General features: G+C 44.7%; 1 protein-coding gene across 1 annotated transcript; it reads left to right on the plus strand.

Moving 5' to 3' along the window:
• Positions 1-606: 606 nt before the first annotated feature.
• Positions 607-11,797, plus strand: adss2 (adenylosuccinate synthase 2). Its single transcript, XM_057047999.1, has 13 exons — positions 607-917; positions 3,252-3,354; positions 4,093-4,161; positions 4,234-4,284; positions 4,412-4,478; positions 7,558-7,665; positions 7,905-7,986; positions 8,057-8,183; positions 9,281-9,435; positions 9,591-9,715; positions 9,874-9,971; positions 10,167-10,316; positions 10,421-11,797. The coding sequence occupies exons 1-13, from the start codon at positions 741-743 to the stop codon at positions 10,471-10,473; spliced, it is 1,365 nt and encodes a 454-aa protein (XP_056903979.1). The 5' UTR covers positions 607-740; the 3' UTR covers positions 10,474-11,797.
• The last annotated feature ends 433 nt before the right edge of the window (positions 11,798-12,230 follow it).

Consider the following 12,230-nt stretch of genomic DNA (forward strand, 5'->3'; position numbering starts at 1 on the left):
AGAATATTAAGCTGCCATTTTACTATTGGGATGGAACACTAAAATGATGCTAAAGGAAAATATATGGCATAACATATATAAATATATGGAACAACGGAACTTCACAATCACTCTTGTGTGCAAAATTTAAGGAATCCATTTTTTCTAAGGCGCATAATTCATTTAATTTCCCAGCCACAGGAATTTTCAGAGTTACGAATCACCCAGTAACGTAATGTGCATAATGTACATTTGATATACAATATATAACCTAAGTGGTAACGTCTCCTGGGCGGTCAAGTGCTGAAAGCAAAAGTAAATCCAGGAGTTGCTCCTCAATTGGACCTCTTTGGATTTAAAAACACGCCTTCAGAATAGTGGGTGTGTCTTCTGAGATAGCAAAAACAAAGAAGATGTCTCACTTCATGTCTTCGACAAAACTCGTGCTACCTCATGTAAAAACGCAAACACAACATATATTTTACGTCTATGTGGAAATGATTGAATTTTACGTAAATGGAAGCCAAGTAGCTTGCATGAAATGGCGTTGTGAGCTTGCGCACGGGTTTTTGCTCATGTTTTCCGGTTCTACCGTTCAGGTACATATGCGCATGCGCAGGCGTGATCGCTGGGACGTGTGGGAGCTCTTCAGCTCCTCAGCTATCTTTGGTGCGCAAACCATTGACTGTATATGACAATCGGCATCACGGCACGGTGTGAAAAAGGCGCTCAAGAATCGAGAACCAGAGGACGTTGCGAAAATGTCGGAAAGTGGGAACCAGGAATCTGCCGCAACCCCAAACGACACAGGGCGACCCCCTAGACCATCAGTGGGCAACCAAGTAACCGTGGTACTGGGCGCTCAATGGGGAGATGAAGGGAAAGGAAAAGTTGTGGATCTCCTGGCTCAAGACGCGGATATGGTGTGCAGATGTCAGGTTGGTTAGCCCGCACGCTGCCTTCACCGGCCCCCTCCTGGTTAAGCTAGTCACCGCAAATTCCTCAGGTTAAGCTGCGGGGGAAACCGTTGCTAGCTGACGAATGTCTTTATTAGTGTGTTATTATAAACATGTTGCTAATGTCACCTTGAATGCCTGCTAGCTGCTTAGCCCTCCGTAATGTTGCCGGTCAGTTGACTCCTGTCGTGTGCACATGACCCGAGTGTGAAGTCTGACGGGCCACCAGGTGCATCTTGGCTCCGGCTGAGCCGTAACCTGGTCCCGCTGCCGCTGCGGGGTTCGGCTCGTCCCCCGAAACGCAACCAACTGCTCAAAGAACTGTCAGAAAATACCCAACTGCCCCTTTATGACCTCATCCCACCTTTAATCATCCTCACCTCTGGACTGGCTTAGATTAAAACAAAATGTTTCTCGACATTTGTTGCTGTCATAATGTGATAAATGTGGCTGATTTGCTAAATAGCTCGATAAATGAAGACACTGACACAGGTTGGTATAGTATAAAAGGTTCACTTGTGGTTTTGGCCTGAGGTACCAGGATTCTTCTAAATATCTGAATGAAAAGGTGTCTCAAACATTCCTAATTGACTGATGAAATAGTTTTGGGTCTGCTTTTACTGTCCACAAACTGTTAAAATCATGGCTGCCCATTATAGTCAAAAACTAAGAAAGTTGTGTTTATATGTGTGTATTTGCACTGCATGTTCACAGGGCTCAAGCGTAACCTTGGATGCAGAATTTAAAACAACAGCACATGTTTTTATTAGGAGACATTTTGGACACAAGAGCAGAGACGTCTCAGCAACGCAGCTATTATGTAATGCATGCTGAACGTGTGGAGACACAGCCGACATCGGCAGGAGCCTACAACACAGACGAACATATACGAGCAGTTTGGTTAGAGAAGATTGGGACATGAAGCAGAAATAACATTAAGTTGTTTAATATGGTTTCATAATTAAATAATATCCCTTCTCCCTCCACAAATATAGCTCTAGCTTTATATGATAAAAGCAAAGTAAACATCGCCAAGAGCTGCTGCTTCTATCACAGTTGCATTAATTTATTATAAATTTAACTTTGCAAAGTTAGTCTTGCAGGTTTAATATTTGTTTAATGTCTGGATGGCAGAGAAATGCCTCTAGAGGTCTGAATGACCTGATTAGAATTTACTCTTCAAAATTACAACCACCTGACCACTTATCATTCATCTGGATTGTGGACGAGTATATTGACATATGGGGAGGCTTTCAGGAACCTCTCATGATATAGCTTCCTGCCGGCTGACCCAGGAAATACGAGGATTCCTTAGAATCAACAAGTCAAACACTTTGAGGCTCCTTCTTCTCTGATGTGAAGGTATTCTGATGTTCATTTTTGATGCTGAAATGCTGGTTTAACCTGGAAGACCAGAGGAGGTGGACACCGTCCATGGGCCAACCTCGGGGGGCCTATTAGGGGCCTCTGAGGGGGGGCTTGTGTGTGTGCTGAAGTACTTTCGGTGATCTTTTTATAAAATCAGCTTTGCCAGCAGTACGCTCGGTGTTCCTTACAGTCGTCTAATGATCTTCGTAGCCTTGCTTGGCTTCACAAGTGTTTCCGGGGGACTACCAGGAAAACACACCCCATGAGAGAAATGGAGAAAATATGTTAAAAGATCACATTCGTGTGAGGTTTGACCAGCTGGCCCGTGTGACCATTTAAACATCTCAGTTTAGCCTCTTTGATATTTTATCTTAAGGTGAACTTGTGTCTGCATTTAAAGGGGATCCGATGCAGCTTCCTGGGTTCTGTCACCGTTCTGTCAGTCGCTCTGGTAACCAGGACGTGAGCGTCCGCTGATGAAGATCTACACGAGCACCAGACACGTGTTTGTTGTGGGGGGATGGGATGGATTGTAAATGTATTTAAAAATACTCCAGTTAACTCCCCCCGATGTTCCCCCCCTCACCTTCAGGCTACTGAAATGGCCAGAAATAACCCGCGTGGTCGGAGCACATGCTGAGGTCCGTTTGTAAGTGCTTCAAAGACATTGTAGTTATGAGAGGTTTAAAGTTCAACCAGCGCCTCAGGTGGAGGCGATGACGCAGGTGGACGGCCGCAGTCCTGTAGGGCATTAAAAATCCAAGTTCAGACTGTAAAAACAGCCCAGCAAATCTGCCTGTGAACGTGCACAACCCACGTCCAGCCGTTCTGGACAAAGGCAGGGAGCTATCGTAGCGGAAGGCTTTTACCTCAGACCTGAGCGCTAACAGAACGCCGACAGGTCTAAACTCTCTGTGTCATGTCTGTGTCCCTGACTCTCCTCTGCAGGGCGGCAACAACGCGGGACACACGGTGGTGGTGGACTCGGTGGAGTACGACTTTCACCTCCTTCCCAGCGGCATCATCAACCCCAAGGTCACCGCCTTCATCGGTGGGTAGCGAACGCAGCCTCAAATTGTTACACAAAGGCCACATTTCCTCACTGTTTTCACGGCGGATTGATCCAGAATCCCTTAACGACCGTGAGGAGCACCAGTCCGTCTGCGCGCCTCCATCACGTCCACCCAGAAAGAACTATTTTACTTTGTTCTGGCTTCGAGTGTCATACGGTGGTTCTGTTCTTGGTCAGCTGTTGGTGTACGGTCCTGTCCTGCACGCAAAGATTTCATGTTATTGCTGCAACTCAACTCATACATGTTGATCTATAAAAAGAACAAATGCCTTTATTATTTTTGTTTTTCCTTCTCACAGCCTCCAGCGTGGACACCCAATCTATGTTTGGATCTTTCAGTTTGTGTGTTTTTGTTTGTCATTTTTATGTAATTACCGTTCCATTTCCAGTTAATGTAATCCAAACAGAACTCTTCTACTCAGCGGCTGTTTGAAAGGTCGTGTGATCTTTGTGGCCTCTAGAGCAGCTTCACGCTGCATTAATGAGTCTCTACTCATGTTTATGAAAGGTTATTACAGGTGTAATAAGATCATAATTAGAATACTACATTTGTGTAAAGCTGCCTGCTGTTTTGAGTTTTGAGCAGTTCCGTGTAGGAAATTTATCTTTAAATACTGTGTGAGGCATGACAACATTGAATATTTGAAGTATTGTGGCACTCCTTCAGCAGAAGAAGGCAGACGTTCAGACTTGTGACCTGACCTGTTTACCCACCAGGTAATGGAGTCGTGATCCACCTGCCGGGTCTCTTTGAGGAGGCAGCAAAGAATGAGAGTAAAGGCAACGGTGAGCTCAGAACTGTTCGTTTAAACCCAAATCGTTCCCTGGTTCCAATTGTCTGCTGACATATGTTTGTAGGTTTAAAAGGCTGGGAGCAAAGGTTGATCATCTCTGACAGAGCACACATTGGTGAGTGGCCCCTCAGGGGGGACGTGTGAATGAGTGAATGGCTGGATGCTACAGAAGGAAAGTGTGAATGAGTGAGCCTTGTTTTCTCTGAGCTGTGCTGTGTGTCCCCTCTCTCCGTCCACCACAGTGTTTGACTTCCACCAGGCGGTTGACGGCATTCAGGAACAGCAGAGACGAGAACAAGCAGGCAAGAAGTAAGAAAACTGTTTGCTCAAACGTCCACCGCACACAAACACACTCGTCCAGCTCTCAGACACGCATCCACCAACAATACGTCTCAGCCAGCTTGTCTGTTAGCTGGATTGTTTACATTCTTATGATTTTAATGTTTGTGGTTTCACTTATTTATACTCTGGATACTTGAATAAATGAATGTTGATGTGCAATTATGTTTAAAAAGCAGCCAATAACCATTAACCTGTTAAGTCCAGGATATCCTGGTTTGTGTAATTGCTGCCCCCAGGAGGTGACAGAAACGTTTATTCAATGCATCGCAGTGAAATATGGCTTCATTTGGGTATATGGTGCTTCTGCAACTTTGGCATCACAGCGAGTGTGTGGTGTTTGTCTTGAGAGAGCAAAAAAGTGACAGTGAGGGACAGTAGTCTCCTCAGACCCTCAACTTTGATAACACCTCTGGGTCGTTCTGTGTGGCACTCGCAAGGTCTCCTGGTTCCTGTTGGGTTTCTGCTGGTTTGTACATCATAGAAATCTCCAGTAGTTCATATCACAACCTGCTGGATTTCCAGCATCTGCAGGCATCCTTTGTGGTGTTCTGCTGAAAGTCGAGTCCAAACTCAGGCATTTTCTTCATTCACCCCGTAACACTAGTCAGTGTTGTCCTAACTAGCAACACAAAAGAGAGGCTTGCAGTCAGTTAAGCTTTTCTCTAAGCTTGTGGCACAAGGTGTGTTTGCTTCTGCATGACTGGTTTCACCAACCTTGTTCAAAAGTTGCTATAGAAACATCCACGCAAACCGATGTGTTCTCTCCAGTGCAAATGTTGTAAAATCCGGACACAAATCAGTCAGTTGAACTATAATTCTAATTAAATGTCTACTTTTCCACCACTTCTAATGATAATTGTCCAAACCGGTCCGTGGATCGATTGGTACCGGGCCGCACAAGAAATAATTAAATATTTCCATTTACCGGTAATGTATTAGCTGAGCCTCAACGATCTTTTATTTTGAAAAACCTTTTGAGGAATGACCGGATTCTCTCGGTTACGTCTTACACACCAAAATTGAACCCACAAGCGAGCAAAATGAGTAAGAAACAAACGTCTTTGAAAAATTTCTTTGCGAAAAAGAAAAGGCCCAATCAGGAGATGGAGAACAGACCACTTCCAAAATAAAGAAAGCTTTTTACAGACAATATCAGGAATTCTACAGTGGGACCTCTACTTACGAACGTCTCTACATGCGAAATTTTCAGGTTACGAAACGTCTCAACGGTCGTCATGCAGCTCTGAAGGCAAAACCTGTGAATGAATACAGAAGGGGGGGGGGGCAGAAAAACTACACAAGAATCAGCATAACTAGTCTGCTTGAGGAGGAGAGGAGAGGAAACCATGACCCAGTGGGGTGACAGAGGCCTGTCAGGTGATCATGTTTCTGGACCCCGGCAGCCTTGGCCTATAACAGCACAGCTAAGATGTTAACCTAATGATTAGACGACCCCCTAAGTATGATAATTTGTCTGTCTATGATAGTAACTGGAACTACTGAATTAGTAACAATAAGCTTTTTCAAAGAGGTAGGTTTTAAGCCTAATCTTAAAAGTAGGGATGGAGTCAGCCTCCCGTACCTGGACAGGGAGCTGGTTCCATAGCAGGGGGGCCTGGTAGCTAAATGCTCGGCTCCCCATTCTACTCCTAGAGACTCTGGAGACCACAAGTAGACCAGCATTCTGAGAGCAGAGCGGTCTATTGGGCTGGTAAGGTATCACTAGCTCCTCCAGGTAGGATGGAGCTAGGCCTCTGAGGACCTTGTCGGTCAAAAGAAGGGTTTTAAAAATTATTCTAAATTTAACGGGCAGCCAATGAAGAGACGCTATTACAGGAGTTATGTGATCTCTTTTGTCAATACCTGTCAAAACTCTGGCTGCAGCATTTTGGATCAGTTGGAGGCTTCTTAAAGAGTTGTTTGGACACCCTGATAATAAAGAATTACAATAGTCCAGCCTGGAAGTAACAAATACTGGACTAACTTTTCAGCATCATGCCGCGTCAGCAGCTTCCTGATCTTTGTGATGTTCCTCAGGTGAAAAAAGGCACTTCTAGAGACTATTTTAATGTGTGAATTGAAGGAGAGATTTTGGTCAAAAGTTACTCCTAGATTCCTCACAGAGAGACTAGATGTTAATGAGATACCATCTAGAGTGATCATGTGATCTAATCTATCCCTGAGAGGTTCAGGACCAAACACCATGACCTCAGTTTTTCCTGAGTTAAGGAGGAGGAAATTTGAAGACATCCAGGACTTTATGTCTTTAAGACAGGTCTGAAGCTTCACTAACTGCTCTGTCTCCTCTGGTTTCATGGATAAATAAAGCTGAGTGTCATCAGCATAACAATAAAAATGTATCCCATGCTGCTGAATAATGTTCCCTAAGGGAAGCATGTACAAGATGAAAAGGATTGGTCCAAGTACAGAACCTTGTGGAACTCCATGGCTAACCCTACTGTATGAAGAGGGAACGCCATGGACATGAGCAACACCATAAGTCAGAACTAGATCTAAGGTGTGGTTGAAGCTATGAGTTGGTTGGTTTATCTGCTGGAGGAAACCAACTGACTCAAGTAATGAAATGAAGCCATTTCTAAAGCTGTCGTTTATAACATCTAACGGGAGAGATTAGCGCTTGTGAGTCTTCGCGGTCATTGTCTCTCGTCATTGTCCGTAAAAAACACAACATTTCCAGTTAAACAGCATGTTTTCAGACAAGCTCAGTTACGTGAGAGATGTTCTGACGTCTCGTGAAAGCAACGTCAGAAGTCTGTTTTGAATTCCACCCTTAGATTCGGTCCGCTGAACTGTCCGTGTCAATCTCTCCCATCTGATGCTGTGGTCAACATGCTGGCGCTCCACCTCATGTTCTAAATTTGAGTTATTTACACTTTTCCTGCCACTTAAACCCATTTTGCTGAACACGTGGCATCACACACGATTGCTCCTCTCTCAGATCATCAACCTGCACACAGCTGAGCTGCCGAGGAACCTCTTTAACACTGTTTTCTTTCTCCTCCCCCGCTCTCTTGGCCTGCTCCAGCTTAGGGACAACAAAGAAGGGCATTGGTCCGGTGTACTCGGCAAAAGCAGCCCGCAGTGGCCTCAGGATATGTGACCTGCTGTCTGACTTCAGTCAGTTCTCTGAACGGTGAGCTCACCGGTCGTGTCGATTTCGCTGACAGGCGTATTTATCATGGTCACGGCACCGTTGGGCTGAAAGCTCAGACACAGGTTACGCCGCTCACCAGCATTCAGAAAGGAGCTTCTTCTATCATGGCTCAGGTTTCCAGGAATGATTGTCGTTTAGCTCCAGCCTTTCTGTAGCATCACTGAAGCAGGATATCAGAGGAAGGACAAAAACTTACTGCTCGGGTGTTGTTCTTCCAGGTATAAAGTGTTGGCCAAGCAGTACAAGTCCATGTACCCGACTCTGGAGATGGACGTGGATGGAGAGCTGGCCAAGTTGAAGGTGATGACATGAGGCAGAACTGTGGAACTCTGAGGAACTGTGGCAGTGATGTCTTCTGTGTTGGTTTCAGACCTTTGCAGAGAAGATCGAGCCCATGGTGAGGGATGGGGTGCACTTCATGTATGAGGCTCTTCACGGTCCTCCTAAGAAGATCCTGGTGGAGGGAGCCAATGCAGCCCTCCTGGACATTGACTTTGGTCCGTATACCTTTGCACCTGCATGTTTTTGATTAGCGGGCTAGCTTCTTCATGCTTACCTGTGCGCAGACCATCATATGTATTAATTTTTGTGATGCCCTTTACAAAAGCCTGCGTGGAGCTCAGCCTGGAGATCACGGTACGTTCACTAACCTCTAATGAAGCTACTGCACCTCAGTTTGATGTGCACGCTCACTGTTCAACCACTTAAATTCCACCTGACTGTGCATGAGCACGGCGGCCTCTCGCCTGCCAGTAAGACGGTCACGTTTTCAGAAGACTCCAGTCCAGTTCGATCTGGTCTGGAGGTACTGGAGTCAGAAGAGCACCCTGACGGGATGCATCACTGCTGGAGCATGGACTCACTGCCACACCCTAGACTGCTTCCTCTTTGATTGCACCACAGACTGTCTGAGCCCCGCGGCGTGGGTGGATTCTCACGTGTCTGAGCGGGAACTCCAAAGTTCAGGTTGTCTCTAATCACGGAAGTTGACAGAGTTCCTGTCACGGTCCCGGTTGAGCGTCTGTTGGAATGGCCACTGTCTCTTTGACTGGAGGAAACGCCTTGAGTGAATGTCATCAGACAACCCACAATCCTTCACTTTTGCTCAGGGGTGAATGGCCCTAAAGCCAGACTTCAGCTGCTGTAAGAAAATCTACAATCAACGTCGAAAAAGACATTTGTGACATTTGAGTTTAAAGGTCAGAAATCGTCTTCTGTCATCATCACAGCCCCGCCTGGGTTTAATTCCATGCCACACAACTGGGGAACACACGCCAGGGTTTTGATGGTGCTTGAGACTCGGTCAGGCAGCAGGATTTGTGGCACTAATCTTGCATGTCAGCTCATGGTATCAATTGGTTTTGCTGAGTTTTACAGCTTCTGGTCTCCACATTGAGTTAGAAGCAGAAGTGAGGTGATAGTTCAGAACTGCAGCTTTCTTTGTGTCTGAACTTGTTTATGTTTGAGTATTTTTAGAAAAATGACCTGCTCACCTCCACTTCCTGGGCAGGGTCAGATGAGCCTGTGTGACTGGTATTTACTGACAAATGCAGGTGTTTTATATTCTGGGTTTTTTCCTGTTTTGTCCTTTCAGGAACGTACCCGTTTGTGACTTCATCCAATTGCACAGTGGGTGGCGTGTGCACCGGTCTGGGCATGCCTCCACAGAATGTTGGGGCAGTTTACGGGGTCGTCAAGGCTTACACGACCAGAGTCGGCATCGGGGCCTTCCCTACAGAGCAGAGCAATGTAAGGGTCCACATTTCTATTATACATCAATATTCAAATATTATATACGTACATTCAGTCTTCGAGTCCACGTTATAATGTAGAATGTGTAAAGGGCGCCGCCTAGTGGATGCGTTGCTATATTGCTGCCAGAATCCCGACTCTGTTGTCTACAGGACGTCGGTGAGCTTCTGCAGACTCGAGGGAAGGAGGTGGGTGTGACCACAGGCAGGAAGAGGCGTTGTGGTTGGCTGGACCTGGTGCTCATCAAATATGCACACATGATTAATGGATTCACCGCGTGAGTTCACCTGCGTTTCTGCGCATGTGCAGCGGTCACACAAGGAACATCTGCACTAAAAATGATTACAGGACAATAATCTGAGTCAATTCCTGAGTGACTGATGACTCCTCCCTGTCACACATTTTAACTTTAATTTTAATATTTTCTCCTCCCAGTATAGCTCTCACCAAACTGGACATACTGGACGTGTTCTCGGAAATCAAAGTGGGAATGTCCTACAAAGTTGACAACCAGATGATTCCTCACTTTCCAGGTGGGCGAGAACCTATTGTGTTCTGTAAATGTTGTGACTTTTATTTTTGATCTACTTCCTTGACCAAAATTTCATGTTTAAATTGACTTATCATCTCAGCGCATCACCTCAGCCAACCTTAGTTTAAGATCTAAATAGGTTGTTCATCAACTGTAACTAAGTCCGGGATGAAATTACTCTTCCCCCCCGGGGCAGCCAATCAGGAGGTTTTGCATCGCGTGGAGGTCGAGTATGAGACGCTTCCGGGGTGGAAGTGCGACACCTCGGCTGCCAGAAGCTTTGAGGATCTGCCCGAGACCGCCCAGAATTATGTCCGTTTTATTGAGGAGCAGCTGGGGGTTCCTGGTGAGGCCCCACACTTATCACATTCGTGCTAGTCCTCGTCTCTTTGACCTACCGAGGCGATTACAACAGCTTCTGATGTTGACAAACTGCTTCTCTCTTCTCAGTAAAGTGGATCGGAGTGGGGAAGTCTCGGGAGTCTATGATCCAGCTGTTCTAGAGTGGAAGAGAGATAAAACGGGCAAAGAGGATGCTCCTATACACACACACACACACACACACACACACACACACAGAAAGCTGACCTGTTCTTAAAGTTTTATCTCCTCTGTCAGACACTTTGGACTGACTTCCTGTCGCCTGATCGATGGGATGATTGCCACCCTCTGGATTTTTAACAGTTTTTTACTGTCACTGTAGCGCTGTTGTTGAGTCGGTCGGTCAGTAAGCAGGTTGCCATCGGGTCTGAGGGAGGACATCTTTGTGTTGTCCCAGGATCTGTTTGGCTGAGCTGGTCACAGATGTTGGTCAGATTGATCACTGTCACTTTGTTCCTCTGTTTTCTTTCTTTGTGTTCTTGCTCTGTGTCAGTCTGTATATCTGTTAAAGAAGCACGTTTATCGGATTGTATTAGTACGTTTGATTCTGCTGGGATTTCCACCCATTCCAGTGCAGAAAAGGGATCTTTTAATGTTTGATATGGGTGTTATCTGTGATTGATCATCATCCAGCTCATCTTTTGAAGTAAAGTCTTCATATGTTGCCTTCTCTTTCAACCAGTGACCTTTTTGTGACATCAGAAGTCAAGTGTAAATATGAATTCATATACAGTCATTGCTCTTTATTCTTTTTTTTTTTTTTTTTAACATTCAGTCCTTTAACCTTTACACAGAATTAAAAATGACGAATGTTTGTGCGTCATTTACTTTCATTCTAATCAAACACCTGAGAAAATCTGGATCCACTTGTAGCAGTGGAAACACATCTGTCCTCTGTGTGTATCCATCATGCACTGCTCACACACTACCACATGACATATTGTGAGACGATGGCAGCGTTGTTGTTTGTTGGCGATGTGTTGCCAAACAGCATCTGACAGCCCAAACGGGTCTGCAGCAGCCACGCTGACCTCTGCAACTTTAGCAGCAGTTAGAATTCTTCAGGCACAACCTGGCGTCCAGTCAGGTGTATTCGTGATGCTGTTAACGGTTCCCTGGGAGATCACTCGTTGAGGGTTGAAGAAGGTTTCCTGGTGTAGGTGGGCTATAGGCACTTTACTGTCTGTTCTCTGGAAAGTGATGAACGTCTTCTAAAAATCTTTATTGGATGTGATAAATCTCATTAAGCCTGAAAGCAATGTGTCATGAAGAAAGACAGATTCACGAAAATAAATGTTTTTGTGAGTTCAGCAAATATAAGAGATGATGCAGCGACAGTTAGTCTTTTTCTCAGTGAATTTTGTCAGACATAAAGAATAAATAATATAAAATTAACTTATTTTTATTATTTTATTAAGTCTGCAAAAATAAAAATAAAAAAAATAACGCGTTTCATCCTGTTTTGTCCGCGACTGAGGAAGAAATTAATCACTTTTTTAACATCGGGAGGAGCCAATGTAATATACACCACCACGTTGTGAACTCTAGAGGGCGCCAACTGACCACAAATGACAACTGAATATGTTTGTCAATAACGGCAATAATCGATTAATGTTAATCAATTTGAAACCAGAAATTCAGGTGGCTCATTAATTAATAGAGATATACTTGGACTAAAATGACTTTATGGTCAGAAAACAAAACCAAAAACAGTAGTTTGATGATTATTTTGAATTCATAAGCAATTAAAATGGCAAATCTTAACAAACATGTACCGGTACTCATTAATAATATACATAATTTCTAGCATTCTCAAATAAATTGAATAATTTGTCTAAAGTGTTTTGTGACTAAATGGCTTTTAGTTAGCTGATTATTT

This window comes from Takifugu flavidus, chromosome 11 (assembly GCF_003711565.1).
Source record: "Takifugu flavidus isolate HTHZ2018 chromosome 11, ASM371156v2, whole genome shotgun sequence".
NCBI lineage: Eukaryota > Metazoa > Chordata > Actinopteri > Tetraodontiformes > Tetraodontidae > Takifugu > Takifugu flavidus.